This window comes from Scomber japonicus, chromosome 17 (assembly GCF_027409825.1).
Source record: "Scomber japonicus isolate fScoJap1 chromosome 17, fScoJap1.pri, whole genome shotgun sequence".
Classification (NCBI taxonomy): Eukaryota; Metazoa; Chordata; class Actinopteri; order Scombriformes; family Scombridae; genus Scomber; species Scomber japonicus.
Genome location: NC_070594.1, coordinates 7,168,194 through 7,187,684, shown reverse-complemented (window position 1 = coordinate 7,187,684; position 19,491 = coordinate 7,168,194). Strand labels below are relative to the sequence as shown.

The 19,491-nt window shown below is 42.7% G+C and overlaps 1 protein-coding gene across 1 annotated transcript in view; it reads left to right on the top strand.

The window, feature by feature from the left end:
• The window catches only part of col12a1b (collagen, type XII, alpha 1b), a 214,510-nt gene that overhangs the window by 171,085 nt on the left and 23,934 nt on the right, over positions 1 to 19,491 (top strand). The window contains exons 52-54 of the mRNA XM_053337464.1: positions 8,640 to 8,798; positions 10,498 to 10,575; positions 16,832 to 16,918. Of these exons, the coding sequence (XP_053193439.1) occupies positions 8,640 to 8,798; positions 10,498 to 10,575; positions 16,832 to 16,918 (324 nt within the window). The remainder of the gene's footprint in view (positions 1 to 8,639; positions 8,799 to 10,497; positions 10,576 to 16,831; positions 16,919 to 19,491) is intronic.

Genomic DNA, 19,491 nt, shown 5'->3' with positions numbered 1-19,491 from the left:
TTCCTTCTTTTCTTTCCTCCCTCATTTCCTCCCTTCCTTCTTTCCTCCCTCCCTCCTTCTCTCTTTCTTTCCTCTGTCCTTCTTTCCTACCTTTCTTCCTTCCTTCTTTCCTTTCTTCCCTTCTTCCTTCACTCCTTCCTTCCTCCCTGCTTTCCTTCCTTCCTTCTTTCCTCCCTTCCTCATTCTCTCTTTCTTTCCTCTGTCCTTCGTTCCTACCTTTCTTCCTCCCTGCTTTCCTTCCTTCTTCCTTCTTTCCTTTCCTCCCTTCATTCCTCCCTCCCTCCTTCTCTCTTTCTTTCCTCTGTCCTTCTTTCCTACTTTTCTTCCTTCCTTCCCTCCTTCCTTCCTCCCTTCTTCCTTCCTCCCTCCCTCCTTTCCTTCCTTCTTCTGTCTTTCCTTTCCTCCCTTCATTCCTTCCTCCCTCATTTCCTCCCTTATTCCTTCTTTCCTCCCTCCCTCCTTCTCTGTTTCTTTCCTCTGTCCTTCTTTCCTACCTTTCTTCCTTCCTTCATTCCTTTCCTCCCTTCATCCTTCCCTCCTTCCTTCCTTCCTCCCTCCTTTCCTTCTTTCTTCCTTCCTTCCTTCCTCCCTTCCTTCCTTCCTTGACTCGAGGACAACAGGAGGGTTAAAAGACTCTTTTTAAAGGCTCATTTGAAAGACACAGTGCAGGTGCATCAGCGGCTCCTGCTTTTACCTCTTAGATGATGATTGTTTTGTTTTTTTTTTCATTTGAGACTTTAATGTGATTAAGTGGAGTCGCTGATATGACCCAGACTTTAAAAAGAGCCTGCTTGGTCATCTGAAAACAGTGTTTAGGAGAGAACATGAGGAATAGTTCAGTCATCGCACAGGAAAATATGTTCTTAGTTATTTCTTAAAGTGAGACCTGGTAGAGCACCTAAACACTATTTAAATTAGGTTGTTATAGTTTCAGATGGAGACGAGGTTTCCTTTTGAAAATGACAGCCATGGCCAAAAAGATAAGAGTCAAGCAGCAGAGAGATGGATTTGGAAATATCCTCAGAAATATTTGAAATGTCATCAAAGCACCAAATTTGGATTTTACTTGAAAGATAAAACAAGAAGTCAATTTTTGATTAGTCAACAAAAAACCCAAATTCTCTGGAAGAGGAAAAGGTAGGAAAGAAGGAAGAAGGAAGGAAGGAAAGAAGGAAGGGAGGAAGGAAGGAATAAGGACGGAAAGGAGAGAGGAAGGAAGGAAGGGAGGAAAGGAAAGGAAAGAAGGAAGGAAAGGAAGGAGGAAGGAAGAAGGAGGTGGATTTTACTTGAAAGATAAAACAAGAAGTCAATTTTTGATTAGTCAACAAAAAACCCAAATTCTCTGGTTGCATCTTCTCCTATGTGAGGATTTGCACAGACAGATAAAACATGATGAGTTGATGAGAGCACTTCATTCAAGCTCTGATGTGACTGATGTGTGTCCCTATTAAAGTAAAATAATGATTACATTAGATTTTAATCTTTATTAGAGCAGCATGGTCACTTGAGATTTATGGCAGCACATAGTTGTGTTGCACTACTGCAGGAAAGCACAGACTGTGGCTTGTGCTGCAGTTATGAAACAAGCTGTCTTTTCTTTCTGTCTTTTCTTTTTCTTTTTCTTTTCTTTTCTTTGGCTTGATGTGACAAAGAGAGATTTCTGTGCAGTGAAACTTTGGCTTCAACCTCAATCTCACTCTGCTACAGAACCAGAGTCCACTACTTGTTCCTCTGCTCCTTCCTTGCTTTAGTTTTTTTTTTTTTTCTTTCTTGCTGTAATCAGGAAGATTTCATGCTTACAAAAAAAATATGGAGTCTCCAAATCCACCTGGACCTTTTCATGGATAAAACACTGTAGGATTGTCATAGTGTGTCAGGTATTTACTGGTGTATAGTTTACAGCTTCATACTTCCAAAAGCAGACACAAGCATTTAATATCTCAATGTTTTACTCCTTAGACCTTCTGCTCTGTTTCTGTATCACCTCAAGTATTTTTGACACTTTTTACACCAAACCTTGGAAGATATCCTGTCTTGAAAAGATCTGATTTATGCATATAGTCACTGTGGATGAAAACCAACAGAACTTTTTTTTCATTTCTGTATTTAATTTGGGGTCGTTTCAAGCGTTCCTTGCTCCAGAATGTGTAGCGGAATGGGAAGAGGTTGAGGACAGTTTCCGAGCAGAGGGAATATGTTTTATGTTGTAGTGGAGAGAGCAGAGCTGTGGTGCTGATAGCGACACTACACAGACTGTCGGGGGTGAGGGGAGGGGGCGGGGGGGGCGGGGAGACAGCCGTATACAATATCATAAAGTTTCACAAGGATCCATAAGCTCTTCTAAAACGGGGGAGACTGTTAAAAAATGCACTTCAGTCCCTGCTGGCGTGCTCGCCTGGAAAATATTGGGTCACTGCTATTGCTATTAAACAATTACATCAGAGGGGCTGAGGAGCGCCAGCAGGGGGGCGGGGCTTCTCCCACATCCATCTCTCCCAGCAGTCTACCCCCCCTCCCTCTCTCCCCCCTCCCTCCTCTCTCCGCTCAGGAGTTTTTGGAAGGCAGGCGCTCGGTCTTGCCTCTTTTGCCTCTGGTAGCAGACCGCAGGGGAATTCTTGTCGCTCTGTGGTTTTACCTCCCAGCATGCCTCTGTGCAGCGGCGTCTGCTGCAGGGCGCAACCTGCCGAGCTCGGGCCCGAAACGTCGACATCTGCACGGAGACGTTAAAGCCTGCCTCTCGTCCTAACAATTTGTGAAAGTAGTGGAGGCTGTCAGTGATTTAGATTACCTGCTGCACGGTGAGACAGCTGCCCCTCAATAACACTGCTGCTGCTCTGGGCTGTTTGAGCCATAATTTACTCTTCATGTACAACGTCTTTATCTCCTTTTATCTACGTCTTTTGGTCCGCGCCTTCTCTCCCCCCCCCCCCCCCCTCAGGCAGCAAGACACTGAGACAGTTGCAGAGTCTAAACAGGGACATTTGAGCAGATTTTCTTGACATGAGAATGGTGATTTGTGAAATCCAGGTGGGATTTAAATTCATCCAGACAGCTTAAAATACAATTAAAGCTTTTTTCAGAAGGAGTTTGTACTGGACGGACTCCCTCCCTGACATCTTTGTTTCAGATGTGATAAAATTCTTGGGAACTTCAGATACTTTGGCTTAATGATGTCAGACGTGATTAAAAAGAGAAAGTGATGCAGAATTGATCCCTGAGGGTGAAATTCTTCCTTTTTCTTCCCCCCCCCCTGCCCTGCCTCCTCTCTCCTCTCTCCTCTCTCTCCCTCCACAGGGAGGTCAGAGGTCAGGCTCGGCCATAAACCTGCTAGCTGCCAGGATTTCAGTGTGTTGCTCAAGGGTACTGTTGCAAGGTGGACTTATGCATGTCAAGGGGGGGAGGAACCTCTGAGGCTGAACTCTCCCCTGAAATGATGGAAATACCTGAAGTGAGGAATCATTTTGTGAACTTTAGGATTTAAAAGCTTGTCAGTCGTAGAGTTGGAGTTGGAGTTGGAGTTGGTGCCCCCCCCCCCCCGCCCCCCCGCACAGCTCACTGGAACGTCCTGAACTTGCTGTTGGCACATCAAAGTTGATTTAGACAGTCTGTTTAAACCTGGCCGCCCTGGACGTCCCTGTGAGATTGATGTTTTGAGACTTGTTGTTTTTCTACATTCGTAAAGACGTCAGGGTTCACCACATCCCCACGTCTGCTCCTCTGCTAATCCCCCCCTAACCCCCCCTCCTCGCAGCATCTCACCAACCAGCTAATTCAGCAGCAGCAGCGGATGGATCTTTCCGAAATCCTCCCCTCAGATGTCGCTTTAATAGCAGAGATCAGTCAAACAGTCAGAGCTGTTGTGTTACTGAAGGGTTTCTGAGCATCTCGTTGTTCCGATGGGACTGAGGAAGGGGGATTATGTGAGCAAGTGGAGATCCTCCCTAACCCATCACTGGATGATCGCCGCGCCAACTGCAGAGAAACAGATTAACAGTCCTGCCAGTAACTGTTTTCTGCTGAGACGCCAAAAAAAAAAAAAAAAAAAAAAATCTCAACCAAAAATAAAGAGATAGGAAATAAAACTGCTCTGTGATTAATGGGAACATCTTGGAGACATGTGATCAAACAGGAGAAGGATATATGTGGGGAGCATGTTTGAAATTTATGAAAAACTGAAGTAATTTACGGTTGTTTGAAGAAGAAACGGCTCGTAAAGAGAGACGAGAGGTTAACGTGAAAAAAGGGGAAGAAGGTACAGATGGATGAAAAGTTGTTAGAGTTGAAATTGAGTTCAGTTTTAAATAAAGATAAGACAGATAATACAGATTAACTCGTCATGTTGTTCAGTATGATTATGAAAGGTTTCTACCTGAAAGACAAAAAATCTGCACTGCTCAATGAAATTAGATCTTTCTTTCCTCCTATCCTTCTTTCCTACCTTTCTTCCTTCCTTCTTTCCTTTCCTTTCCTCTCTTCCTTCCTTCCTCCCTTCTTTCCTTCCTTATTCCTTCCTTCCTCCCTTCTTTCCTTCCTTATTCCTTCCTTCTTTCCTGTCCTTTCCTCCCTTTCTTCCCTCCCTTCCTTCTTTCCTCCCTCCCTCCTTCTCTCTTTCTTTCCCCTGTCCTTCATTCCTACCTTTCTTCCTTCCTTCTTTTCTGTCCTTTCCTCCCTTCCTTCCTTCCTTCCTCCCTTCTTTCCTTCATTATTCTTTCCTCCCTTCCTTCTTTCCTCCCTCCCTCCTTCTCTCTTTCTTTCCTCTGTCCTTCTTTCCTAGCTTTATTCCTTCCTTCTTTCCCTTCCTTCCTTATTCCTTCCTCCCTTCCTTCTTTCTTCCCTCCCTCCTTCTCTCTTTCTTTCCTCTGTCCTTCTTTCCTACCTTTCTTCCTTCTTTCTTTCCTTTCCTCCCATCCTCCCTCCTTCCTTCCTTCCTCCCTCCCTCCTTTCCTTCTTTCTTCCTTCCTCCCTCCCTTCCTTCCTTCCTCCCTTCCTTCCTTCCTCCCTTCTTTCCTTCATTATTCTTTCCTCCCTTCCTTCTTTCCTCCCTCCCTCCTTCTCTCTTTCTTTCCTGTCCTTCTTTCCTACCTTTATTCCTTCCTTCTTTCCCTTCCTCCCTCCTTCCTTCATCCCTCCCTCCTTTCCTCCCTCCCTCCTTCTCTCTTTCTTTCCTCTGTCCTTCTTTCCTACCTTTATTCCTTCCTTCTTTCTTCCTTCCTCCCTTTCTCCCTCCTTTCTTTCCTTCTTTCCTTTCCTTTCCTTTCCTCCTTTCCTCCCATTCTCCCTCCTTTCCTTTCCTCCCTTCTTCCTTCCCTCCCTTCCTACCTGAAAGACAAGAAGGACAAAAATCTGCACTGCTCAATGAAATTAGATCTTTTTATGCATCTTTAATTTGTTTTCCTTCTGTCCGAACATTCATAATCTTTTAGAAACCGAACACTAGAATATCTGTAAATTAAAACACAGCTCAGCTTGAACAAGTTAAAGGTATTTCAGATGCCGTCCAACATAAATACCTGCAGTAACGTTCAGCTTTAGACCTTCGACCCTTCGGATTGGTGTCGAGTTTTTTCTTTATTCATATCCAGGGCAGATTCTTAGAGAGCTTTGGTCCTTCTTTAACCCTTGTGTCGTCCTCCCGGGTCAAATTGACCCCGTCTTATTCTTCTTTCCTCCCTTCCTTCCTTCCTTCCGTCTGTACTTCCTCCATCCGCCTTTTCTTCCCTCCTTCCTCCCTCCTTTCCTTCCTTATTCCTTCCTCCCTTCCTTCTTTCCTCCCTCCCTCCTTCTCTCTTTCTTTCCTCTGTCCTTCTTTCCTACCTTTCTTCCTTCCTCCTTCCTTTCCTTCCTTCTTCTTTCTTTCCTCTGTCCTTCTTTCCTACCTTTCTTCCTTCCTCCTTCCTTTCCTTCCTTCTCCTTTTTTTCCTTTCCTGCCTTCCTCCCTCCTTCCTTCCTTCCTCCCTCCTTTCCTTCCTTCTTCCTTCTTTCCACCCTCCCTCCTTCTGTCTTTCTTTCCTCTGTCCTCCATTCCTTTCCTCCCTCCTTTCCTTCCTTCTTCCCTCTTTCCTCCCTCCTTTCCTTCCTTCTTTCTTCCTTCCTTCCTCCCTCCCTTCCTTCCTTCCTTGACTCGAGGACAACAGGAGGGTTAACCCAAAGAGACAAACTAGTCGTATTATAACGTTTCTATCAAAGGAGAAAAAAGAGAGAAAGTGTCAAACTGTGTCCTACTGACCCAAAGTCAAAGGAAACGTTGCAGTAATGACCGTCTTGTCTCTACTTAAGTAAACGTCGCTCTGTAACGGCCTGTAGTTCAGACACCAGTATGAATGGTTAAAGGTGCATTCCAGAGGAGCCTGTAAAACACAAGTTGTAATCAAGTCCATTTTTTATTAGGAACGAGGACGCAGGGAGGAAGTTCAGTCACTCTCATTTTCTTCCTTTTATTAGTCGTGTCTTGTTCACACATACAGAAGTTCAAGCTGACGTGTGACATTTGATCAAATCAAGATCCGAAATCTTCTCCGGAGGCTGAAAGAACAGCTCGGTCTGAATGAATGAAGTTCTGTGTTTCAGGAGTCTAAATGAAAGTATTTGATCTGCACTGGCTTTATTTTGGCAGATTTGATAAAAGTAATAGTTGATCTTATCCAGAAGAATGAAACCAATACATCAGTTTGCTGTTTTTAATGACTTAATTCCCGGTTACAGGAACAGTGTATCAGAGTTTCCTTTAAATCTCAGGAGGATTTTCCAGCCTGTCAGGAATACAAATCGGAGCGAGACGCTGAATACTTTCATTTTTAGGAATTTTTTTGGCTTGAAATCATTGGCAGCTTGAGCGTAACCCTATCAGTGTTGTTACTGGCTTTTAAAACTCATATCTCTTAACCTCCAGTGTCCACAGAGTTGAGTTTATCTTGTTTGAGTGTTGAGAGCGATTCACTTAACCTTCGCTGGTACCTGCTGACTTACTGAAAGCTGCTTATCTTTAGATAAATGCCTGAAATCTAGAGCGCAAATGGAAACAACCCCCCACCCTGTAAGTCTTGGACGTCTCAGAGTTTCCGTCTGATCTTGGCTGTCTGCTGCTGCTGCTGCTGCTGCTGCTGAACGTGCCCGTGCATTTCCGTGGACACCGATCGACCACAAGCAGCCTCTTTACAGCCGGCCTCGAGGGGCCAGCGTCGAAGGAAAAGTTATTGTAAAGGCAGCACTCATGGCTTACCGCAGGATGACATCATGAGGAGATGTGGCGAGAGGGAGATCTGAGCGAGGCGTAAATGCTCTGTGGTGTTGTATGTGTGTATAACGGAGACAAATCCTCCTGCTGCCTCAGTTATTTTACAGTTGATGCTTTGCCTTAAAAAACGTGTCTTCGGGGAAGGGAATTCGGGGCGATCCGGCTTCCAAAATGTGATGAATTTCCAGCTGAAACAGGGTGTTTTTTTTTTTTTTGGAGGGGGGAGGGTGAGGTAAAGACGGAGGGGAATCTATGAGATGTGGTCAAACATAGCAAACAGATCCTTCAGAAGTCTTCTGGTTGGAATTTTTGACATCAAACTACTGGCATGTCATGAAGTAAGCACTTTAAAATGCCCTGTTATCCGGAAAATAAAAGCAGTGGTCATAAAAATGGTAGTTTTTAGGGCATTTGGCATCTTAAATAGGTACAACAACATGGAAAATGACCTAAGAAAGTAAACAAGATTAAACTCTCCTGATCACTCATACATGCAGGGAAGCAACAGGAAGGAGTTCTTCATGGGCAAGAGTCCATCAATCATTGGATCCAAACTTTTAATTTCCTTCTTTCTTGCTGCAGTGTTGAGGAGCTGCAAGAAAGAGGAGGAAAGGAGGAAGGAAGGAAGGAAGGAAGGAAGGAAAGGAGTAAGTAGGGATGAAGGAAGGAAGCAAGCAAGGAAGGATGGAAGGAAGTGAGGAAGGAGGGGAAGAACGAAGGAAAAATTAAAGAAAAAGAGAGGGACTGAGGGAGGAAAGAAGGAGGGAGGAAGGAAGGATGGAAGAAGGAAAGGAGGAGGGAGGGAGGGAGGAAGGAAGGAAGGAAGAAGGAAGGAAAGGAGTAGGGAGGGAGGGAGGGAGGGAGGGAGGAAGGAAGGAGTAAGGAAGGAAATGAGGGAGGAAGGAAGGAAGGAAGGAAGGAAGGAAGGAAGGAAGGAAGGAAGGAAAGGAGTAAGTAGGGAGGGAGGAAGGAAGCAACAGGAAGGAGTCCATCAATCATTGGATCCAAACTTTTAATTTCCTTCTTTCTTGCAGCAGTGTTGCTCCTTCTTCTCCTTCTCCTTCTCCTTCTTCTTCTTCTTCTTCTTCTTCTTCTTTCTCCTCCTGTATGAATGAATGAATGGATTGAAAGGAAGCGCTGCCCCCCCCCCCCCCCACCCCCACCCTCCTCCCTCCTGTGTGAGCTCTGACATTCCTGCAGTTTTTTAATAAACAGAACTACAGCAGAGAGACGGAGCGAGTGCATACACCCCAAGCTGCAGACCCCACCACCACCAGACTCGGCGTGACCTAATAATTCGCAGGCCATCAGGATAAAAACCAGACACAAGACTTGGTCGTAGAACAAAGAATGTGCCAATAAAAATCTATTCTTCTTTCTTTTTTTTTCTCTTTTCTTTCTAAAGCTCCATATCCTGGTTTCATCCACCGCCGTCAAACTCAACATCGATTGCCAAGAAGTGGCTGAGAAGCCGATCAAGGCCGCGGGGAACACATCCAGCGATGGCTACCAGGTCCTCGGCAAGATGTCCAAGTCCATCGGCTCCAAGGGAGAATCAGCGACAGTAAGCGAACTCTGATCCCGAAGCATTTAAACACACATGAGAGGATTGAGGAGGGAGATTAAAGTGTAATTGGACAAAGATTTAAACTGTATTTTACTTTAATTTAGACTTCATTTTTTAGTGCTTAAAATGTTGTGTTATTGCCTCGAGCTGTATTATGTTTGGCAGATTGCAAATATATTATAAAAAAAAAAAAAAACCTCAATAAGAAGATGAAAAAGAAGAATAATAGGAATTAATTTCAACTGTTCAACAAAACCACAACAGAGCTGAACCCACTGTAGTGTTTTATAATATCATTGAATTCAAATTATGTTCCAGTTCATCACAGTCTGAAGCAGGAGCAAAACTTTAGATTTATATTTTTAAGAATTAGTAACTTTAATTTTTTACAGAATTGCCGATCAACACTGTAAAAAATGTCAAAAAATAAAAGCAACATTAGCACGAAGAGTAAAATGAACATGTTCTCTTAGGGTGAGGGTTAGGTCACATGACTGGAGCTCTTGAAGGATCATTAGATATTAAATATAGTAAATAACTTATTATAAAGACAGCATCACATGTGCATCTTCCTGATCTCTGTGTGGAACATTTATTATAATTAGGGCTGTCAAACGATTAATTTTTTTAATCGAGATTAATCGCAGTATTTCCATAGTTAATCGCGATTAATCACGTTTTGAATTGCATGTTTAAAATCCTGTTATTTTACATTTGAAGGCAGTTTTAAGCCCATAATGTAAAGCATTTCTTACCAGAGTGTCTTAACTGGGAATCAATCACAGCTCTGCTGCGACTCCCACACTCCAAAATGGTCCTTTGGTGGAGCTGATCGCAATCTAATCGCAATTAACGCGTTAACGCTGACAGCCCTAATTAAAATATAAATGTACAGTATCTGCTCCAGAAACACTACAAAATAAAAGCTTCCAGTGTAGCCTGCTCTCAAAGCATCATGGGAGCTGTAGTTTATTAAAGCTAGATAGAGATATGTGTGTCCAGCAGTAATACACATTATCCTACATCTCTTTACTTGTTTTTATTGTAGCGATTAAACCATTATAATGTTCATGTGTGACATTTAGATCTACAGCGATTAGTTTATTAATCAATTAGCAACTCATTTGATAATAAAATACTCATTTTAGTCAATTATTAAGCAAAAAAAGCTAAATATTTCCTGTTTGCAGCTTCTCAAAATTGATGAATTGAAGCTTTAAAAATGATGAATTACAAATGATAGTAAAGTTGAATATGTTTGGATTGAGCTTAATGTGCATTTGTATGATAAGAGTTTGATAGTGAGTTTAAATAAGTGAATTAAACTCTATAAAAGCCCCCTCCCCCCCTATATTTATGTTGCAGCTCTACCAAACTCCCTCCCTTAGCCGCTCTATCAGATATGAGAGGTTGTATTTAGTAAAAAAAAAAAAAAAGAGGACAGCTTTGACAGTGGATCAGCGTCTGCATGTATGTAAAACCGTCCACATGGCTGCAATATGAGTCGTTTCCTTCCTCGTCGGGTCTGATGGGACTCGGCTGTGCTGCATTCTCTGCTGTTTTTCTATTTGTCTTCTGGGAGCTGTGAAGGGCGTATCAGAGACACATGTAGCACAACACCATTTCCATGTTTTGACCCCCCCCCTCCTCCCCCCTTTCTCTCTCTCTTTCCCCCTCTCTCTCTCTCTCTTTACAGTTCCAGCTCCAGATGTTTGATATTGTCTGCAGCTTGGCCTGGACCAGCAGGGACAGATGTTGTGACCTCCCATCTATGGTAAGGAAACTCTATCTCCGCCTCCACCTGAGAGACTTTTTCATCTTTACATTATCCCTACTTTTACAGGGAGGGAGGGAGGAAAGGAGGAAGGAAGGAAGGAAGGAAGGAAAGGAGTAAGGAAGGAAGGAAGGAAGGAAGGAAGAAGGAAAGAAAGGAGTAAGGAGGGAGGGAGGAAAGGAGGAAGGAAGGAAGGAAAGGAGGAAGGAAGGAAAGGAGTAAGGAGGGAGGGATGAAGGAAGCAAGCAAGCAAGGAAGGATGGAAGGAAGTAAGGAAGGAGGGGAAGAACGAAGGAAAAATTAAAGAAAGAGGGAGGGAGGGAGGAAATGAGGAAGGAACGAAGGAAGTGAGGAAAGAAGTATGGAAGGAAGAAGGAAGGAAAGGAGTAGGGAGGGGAAAGGAGGGGAAAGGAGGAAGGAAGGAAGGAAAAGAGTAAGAAAGGAAAGAGGAAGGAAAGAAGTAAGGAAGGATGGAAGGAAGTGAGGAAGGAGAGGAAGAAGAATTAAAGAAAGAGGGAGGAAGGAAGGAGGGAGGGAGGGAGGGAGGAAACGAGGAAGGATGGAAGGAAGTGAGGAAAGAAGTATGGAAGGAGGGGAAGAATGAAGGAAAAATTAGGGAGGAACGAAGGAAAGAAGGAACAGTCAAAACAGACGGGGTCAATTTGACCCGGGAGGACGACAGTTGAAGCTTAAATGATGGAAAACAATGGGTCACAATTTGGCTTTAGCTTGAACGTTAGCATCCAGATAATCAACGTCTGTGAGGAGCATCTCATCTGCTCAAAAAACACATATGAAGTTTTTTTTTTTTTTTGGCCTGTCAACTTTAAGATTTTCTTCTCTGATATAATTTTTGAACACTGCCCTAAAATCTAAATTATTGGCAAAAAATGAAGAAGTAAGAAAGTAAAAGTTTGTTGATTTTTTCGTAGCCCTGATTAGACATATGCTTCCAATGCACGTCTTGTTTTGTAACCTGACAGTTAAAGAAATGCTTGAACCCATCGCTCGTGGCTATAGTTAGATCATCTCGATACGTGAAGCACATTGGAAAAAAACAAAGCACATTTTATTTTATATACACACACACACTGTCCCTGAGATTATTTCTGTCTGGAATCAACTTCCAAATCCAAAAAAGTACTGATTTTCCTGTTTGTGTGTTTATTTTTTTATTTTTTTTTTTGGGGTGGGGGGGCGGGGTGGAGGGGGGTTTATCTTCTCACAGAAAACCCGCCACACCACCTGGTTTCCCTCAAAGAAAGCCTCGGAGATAATTCAAACATTTAGGCACATTTTTTTTGTCTGAAGGCGGAAGTAATAATAAGCCTTTGTGACGGGTGAGCTGTCGGCAGTCAGAGTCCGAGTCCTTGAGTTGTTTCATTAGCGGAGGATCAAAGCTCAGCGGCTGTTTAATCAGAAACAGATCTGTTTTATAAAAAAAAAAAAAAAAAACAGTCAGATAAATAAACAGGGATTCTGTGATATACAGCTGATACATGTGAGGAAAGGACAGTAGTGTGTGAGATATGATACAGAACAAAGAGTCAAAGAAACCCCCCCCATTGTTAAGATCTGGAAATGAGTCTGAGGTGCACAAGCTGTCGGATAAATTCAGTTTGAACGTCAGAAACTAAGGAAGGATGGAGGAAAGAAGGAAGGAAGGAAGGAAATGAGGGAGGAAGGAAGGAAGGAAAGGAGGGAGGGAGGAAGGAAGGAAGCAAGCAAGCAAGGAAGGACGGAAGGAAGTGAGGAAGGAGGGGAAGGACGGAAGGAAGGAAATAAGGGGGGAAGGAAGGAAGGAAAGGAGTAAGGAAGGAAATGAGGGAGGAAGGGAGGAAGGAAAGGAGTAAGTAGGGAGGAAGGAAGGAAGGAAGCAAGCAACAAGGAAAGATGGAAGGAAGGAAGTGAGGAAGGAGGGGAAGAACGAAGGAAAAATTAAAGATAAAGGGAGCGAGGGAGGAAATAAAGAAGGAAGGAAGGAGGGGAGGAAAGGAGGGAGGAAGGCAGGAAGCAAGGAAAGATGGAAGGAAGTGAGGAAAGAAGTATGGAAGGAGGGGAAGAATGAAGGAAAAATTAAAGAAAGAGAGAAGAAGGGAGGAAAGAAGGAACAGTCAAAAGAAAGATGGGGTCATTTTAAGATGAGCTACAATTATAAAGTGTTTTAATATTAGTTTTTATTGTAGTAATTAAACCATTAAAATGATCATATGTGACATTTAGATCTACAACAATTAGTCTGTTAATCAATGAGGAACTAATTTGATAATTAAAATACTACTTTTGGTCCATTTCTTTACTGATTTTAAACAAATGACCCTAATGGTATGATGTAAATGTATAATATATAATATCTGTATTAATGAGCCATGCAGCTTTATGACATGTAGGATGATTTAAGTATCTATTGAACTAAAGATTCAAACATGAGTCTCTGCGGCTAAAAAAGAGGAACATTTGTTTTTTGAGCTGTTAAATCATTTGGCATCGACAGCAGCTACAGTATTTCATTTTTTAGTATTTTAGTTTTTTTTTAACAACACAGAGAGCACGAGGCTGTTGTTCAGTCGCTGGACTTTCTCAATCTGACGCTCTCTCACTCTCACTTCGGTCCCAGCCGAGATCTCCGGGGACAAACCTTAACAAGAAAAGCTTTGTCTGAGAGCAGCGGGTCTCCAAGACTTGTTGGAAGGATTCAACTCTGAGATTATTATCTATTATTGCTGCAGCGCGGGGGACAGCTGCTTGCTTGATTGGGCCGTTTCCTTGACGACAATTTAACAATCCAAATTGAGGCGGTGGTCAGCGTGGACTCAGTGGAAATATACAAGCAGACAGCAAGAGTTTGATTAGTTGTATTAACTCTCCTGTTGTCCTCAGGTCAAGGAAGGAAGGAAAGGAATAAGGACGAAAAGAAAGGAGGAAGGAAGGAAGGAAGGAAAGGAATAAGGACGAAAAGAGGAAGGAAATTAGGAGAGAAGGAACGGAGGAAGGAAAGGCGGAAGGAAGGAAGGAAGGAAGAAAAGACAGAAAGGAGTAAGGACAAAAAGAGGAAGGAATTTAGGAGAGAAGGAAGGGAGGAAGGAAAGAAAGAAGGAAGGAAGGAAGGAAAGGAGTCTGGACGAAAAGAGGAAGGAATTTAGGAGAGAAAGAAGGAAGGAAGGAAAAAAAAAGGAGTATGGAGGGAGGGAGGAAGGAAGGAAGGAAAGAAAGGAGTAAAGAGGGAGGGAGGAAGGAATTTAGGAGAGAAGGAAGGGAGGAAGGAAAGAAAGGAGTAAGGAAGGAGGGAGGAAGGAAAGGTGGAAGGAAGGAAAGGAGTAAGAAAGGAAAGGAGTAAGGAGGGACGAAGGAAGGAAGCAAGGAAGGATGGAAGGAGGAGGGAGCAAAGAAAGAGGGGAGGAGGGGAAGAAGGAAGGAAAAATTAAAGAAAGAGGGAAGAAGGAAGGAAAGAAGGAAGAGTCAAAAGAGAGACGGGGTCAATTTGACCCGGGAGGACGACAGGAGGGTTAAAGATGCTCAAAGAGTAGATTTAAATTTAGTTTTTTTTTTAGCTGCGAGTTAAAGGGAAGACTCTGATTATTGAAGTTAAAAAGAAGAAATACTGAGTTTACAAATGGACACACATACACACACACACACACACACACACACACACACACACACACACACACACACACACACGCTAAATGTGGAGCTTAATGCCTCCACTTTTGATTCCCAGCTGCTTCTTTTTGGGCCGCATCATCAATTTGACAAATTTGATTTAGTTTGGAGTAAACAGCCGAGGCCAAGAAACGCTAATGATACGTTATTCTGGTTCGTCTGCTCTAATTAGAAGTTATAAAGTCAAACATCAATCACCAAAAAACTTTCTCTCTTGCTACAAAACCGTTTCTAAGATGGATTAGTGTTGAGAGAACAGTGTCCTCTTCCATGTTTGAACAGTCCGTTAACACGCAGACGCTCATTTTGAAATCCAATGTAGGAAATTGTTGTTTAATTTACTTATAAAGAGGAAGGAAGGAAGGAAGGAAGGAAGGAAGGAAGGAAAGGAGTAAGGAGGGAGGGAGGAAGGAAGCAAGCAAGCAAGCAAGGAAGGATGGAAGGAAGTGAGGACGGAGGGGAAGAATGAAGGAAAGTTTAAAGAAAGAGGGAGGAAGGAAGGAAAGGCGTAAGGAAGGAAGGAGGAAGAAAATGAGGAAGGGAGGAAGGAAGGAAGGAAGGAAGGAAAAGAGTAGGGAGGGAGGAAGGAAGGATGGAAGTAAGTGAGGAAGGGGGGGAAGAACGAAGGAACAATTAAAGAAAGAGGGAGGGAGGAAGGAAGTAAGGAAGGAGGGAGGAAGGGAGGAAATGAGGAAGGAAGGGAGGAAGGAGGGAGGTCCTCCATCCCTCTCTCTTTCTTTCCTTCCTCTCTCTTTCCTCTCTTCCTTCCTTCCTTCCTTCCTTCCTTCTTTCCTTCCTTCCGTCTCCCTCTCTCCCTCTCTCTTTCTGTCCTTCCTCTCTCTTTCCTCCCTTCCTTCCTTCCTTCTTCCTCCCTCCCTCCTACCTTCCTTCCTTCTTTCCTTCCTTCCTTCCTTCCTTCCTTCCTTCCTTCCTTCCTTCCTTCCTTCCTTCCTTCCTTCCTCCCTCCCTCCCTCCTTCCTTCCTTCCTTCCTCCCTCCCTCCCTCCTTCCTTCTTTCCTTTCTCCCTCCTTCCTTCTTTCCTTAACTCAAGGACAACAGGAGGGTTTAAAGGCTCTTCCTACTTGGGTGTCCTTAAACGTCCTCCCTCCTCCTCCTCCTCCTCCTCCTCCTCCCCCTCCTCCTCCTCCTCCTCCTCCTCCTCCTCCTTCTCTTTTCTTCTAGTTGAGGTTTGTCTTTAAAAAAAAAAAAGAAGCTCTATTTAATCGTCTTGCTGAAATCTCCAGACCAGATAATGTGCCCCCTCTCTACTGGAAAATCACCCAGGGTCTCTGTCAAGTTTCCCACCGATTTGCTCTGGTATTTTCTGTTAGTGAAGCAGCTCCACAAAACGTCTCTTCAAGGCATCGCAGATCCCAATCTTGGCTCTGAGTTCTCTGTCTTGTGTAAGAGTCAAATGTACGGAATCTTGCGCCATGATGTTTCGGAGTAGAAAATGTGCAAGTACAGTATGTAGCAGCGTCCAGCGAGGCGGTTACATCATCATGTCTGTTTCTGGATGATTCTCAAAAGAAACTAAAGATGGTTTCTACTTCTAGACACTTTATTAGGCCCCCTGTTGTCCTCAGGTCAAGGAGGGAGGAAGGAAGAAAGGAAGGAAGGAAGGAAAGGAGTAAATAGGGAGGGAGGAAGGAAGGAAGGAAGGAAGGAAGGAATGAAAGGAAGGAATGAAGGAAGCAAGCGAGCGAGCAAGGAAGGATGGAAGGATGGAAGGAAGTGAGGAAAGAAGTTTGGAAGGAGGGGAAGAACAAAGGAAAAATTAAAGTAAGACGGAGGAAGGAAGGAAGGAAGGAAAGGAGTAGGGAGGGAGGAAAGGAGTAAGGAAGGAAGGAAAGGAGTAAGGAGGGAGGAAAGAAGGAAGCAAGCAAGGAAGGATGGAAGGAAGTGAGGAAGGAGGGGAAGAATGAAGGAAAATTAAAGAAAGAGGGAGGGAGGGAGGAAAGGAGTAAGGAAGGAAGGAAGGAAGGAGGGAGGGAGGGAGGGAGGGAGGGAAGGAGGAAGGAAGGAAGGAAAGGAGTAAGGAGGGAGGGAGGAAAGGAGGATGGAAGGAAGGAAGGAAAGGAGTAAGGAGGGAGGAAAGAAGGAAGCAAGCAAGGAAGGATGGAAGGAAGTGAGGAAGGAGGGAGGAAGAACAAAAGAAAAATGAAAGAAAGAGAGGGGAAGGGAGGAGGGAGAGAGGAAGTGAGGAAAGAAGTATGGAAGGAAGTGAGGAAAGAAGTATGGAAGGAAGTGAGGAAAGAAGTATGGAAGGAGGGGAAGAACAAAGGAAAAATTAAAGACAGAGGGAGGAAGGAAGGAAGGAAGGAAGGAAGGACCAGTCAAAAGAGAGATGGGGTCAATTTGACCCGTGAGGACGACAGGAGGGTTTTGAAGCGTGACTTTATGAATCATCATCATGATGTGATACGAACACTGTGAGAAGTTTAATCAGCTGAAGCTTGGATTTGATTTTCTTTGGCTCTTACATATCTTCTCAGATTCACTCAGTTACTATCTTTATTCTTGTTGTTGTTGTTTCTAACCAGTACTCTCTCTTTTCTTTTTTTTTCTTTTTCTTCTTCTTTTTCATAATCAGCGAGATGAGCTGAAGTGTCCATCTCTTCCAAACTCCTGCACCTGCGTCTCCGAGAACAACGGGCTCCCAGGGCCTCAGGGTCCAGTGGTAAGACTCACCTCAACTTCATTTCATTTCCTGGTTCTATCTGGAAATCTATACTGTAATTTTCTCCTTTTTTTTTTTTTTTTTGGCTTGATTATATAATACATCTATTTTCCAACTTCTGTTTCTGACTAAGACCTGTTGGAAAAGTTTCCCCTGATATATTAGCAGAGAAAGTCCTCATCTCATCCGTGAAGCTTTTTTTCTTCTTCTTGTAAAAAGTAAACCAACAAATATTTCCATTAAAGCAGAATATAAATCTCTCTGAACCTTCAGCTGACTTTTAAAGGATGAGGGCAGAGATGAGGATTTTCATGCTTTTGCTTTTCAATTAACTCCAATTTTTAACGATTTAACATCCTGACAGGTACCATTTATCATAATGAGCACATTTAACTCCTTCTACCTGTTTTCTTTATGTCGGTTACGCCAGACTTTTATTTGAAATGGAACATTTTTCCACTGTAGTATCTCTACTCATACACCTCCCCCCTCCCCACCTCCTCCTCTATGTCTGGTTATTTATATACTATATGTTGTACAAGGGGGAATATTGCGCCCTGAAGCACATTAACCATGGGAAACTTCTTTGCAATGCCTCATAAAATCTTTTAAGAGGAGGAGAAAAGGTAAACTGTGGTGCAGCGTGTTGAAGGGCCGACCTGTTTGACAGTTGATGGATGAGCCTCCGTCCTCCTCTCCGCCCCTCTGACTGCACTTATATCCATCTTCACAAAGAAAGAAGAACACCGACGTTATTCTGTGTTTTTCCTTATTGTCAAAAATAATATAATATCATAAAATTGAAATCAGTGTTATTTGTCAGGGACTATTTCCAGCGGCGGATGAATCCACATTTGATGCTCCAGTGAGTTTTTCTGGCAGCAGGAAGATGAGTGTAGTGAGATTAATAAGATATATATCAATAATAAGAGTTAATAATTCATAATAGATCCATTCAATCTTTGTTTATGGTCTTCTCATGACAGAATCTCATGACTTAAACCTTCAATTTCTTTTAATAAGTTGTTTTTATAGTTTGTGGTTTGTCATTTTTATTGGTTTTATATCATAGAAACAATTTAAGTTAAGTAAAGAGAGGCTAAAAATGGATATTACTTGAATTGACATTGTGATTTATTAACTTTAAAGAAGCTGTGAGATGAAGATTTGATCTAAAAAGCATCATTTTAGTCACTTTTTGAGAGATTTTGAATTGATTTGGCATCAAAAAGCACACCTACTGCTTACTATTAGCCTTGCAGAGCTATAATACTTTTACATATCAGCCCATAATAAGGTAAACTTGTGGAGAAGTAGTGTGGGAACCAGGAAATGTAAGATTTAAAAGTGTTGTATCCTTCATAAAGGGTTTGTTGACAATAAGGAAAATGTAGAATGTCAGCATTATAATAACTTGTGTTACTCAGGATTATTCTAATAAGCAGAGAGGCTGAAAATGGATATTACTTGAATTGACATTGTGATTTATTAACTTTAAAGAAGCTGTGAGATGAAGATTTGATCTAAAAAGCATCATTTTAGTCACTTTTTGAGAGATTTTGAATAGATTTGGCATCAAAAAGGACACCTACTGCTTACTATTAGCCTTGTAGAGCTATAATACTTTTACAATACCAGCCCATAATAAGGTAAACTTGTGGAGAAGTAATGTGGGAACCAGGAAATATAAGATTGTAAGAGTTTTATCCTTCATATTTTAGTAGTCTCACTTAAAACTAATACGATCAAAAGCTGTTTTTTTTTTTTGGTTAACCCTTAAACAGGCAGTAGTGGAAAATGGGATGTAAAAACTAAAACCCTAGTTATCCCATGTGCACCTAAGTAAAACATTTCCACAAATCTACTTTTTAAATATTTTGTGTATTTTGGATTTTTTTTTTGTACATCCTCGAAGATACTTAAGGTATAGAAATGTCCATAATGGTCATTAATATCACACATACTAGTTTCTAAACTGAGTTTTATCATTTATATCAAAGTATAAACCTACCAACAAGCTTCAGATCTACCAATCTAGTCCTCCCAATTCAAGCCACGTACAATTGAATAACGACCTGAACTAATCGTGCTCCGAAAAAAGGGTTAAAGAGTCTTTATCTCCTGGTGCACGTTGTCTGTTTAACCCTCCTGTTGTGTTCAGGTCAAGGAAGGGAGGAAGGAAGGAAGGAAGGAAGGAACAAAATGAGGAAGGAACGAAGCAAGGGAGGATAGAGGAAGGAAGGAAGTGGGGAAAGAAGGAAATGAGGAAGGAACTAAGGAAGGGAGGAAAGAAGGAAGGAAGAAAGGGAGGAAAAGAGGGAGGGAAGAAGGAAGGAAGGAAGGAAGGAAGGAAGGGAGTAAAGAGGAAGGAAGTGAGGAAGGAAGGAAGGAAGGAAGGAAGGAAGGAAGGGAGGAAAGAGGAAGGAAGTGAGAAAAAAGAGGAAATGAGGAAGGAAGTAACGAAGGAAGGAAGGAGGAAAAGAAGAAGGAAGGAAGGAAGGAAGGAAGGAAGGAAGGAAGGAAGGAAGGAACAGTCAAAAGAGATAGGGTCAATTTGACCCGGGAGCACAACA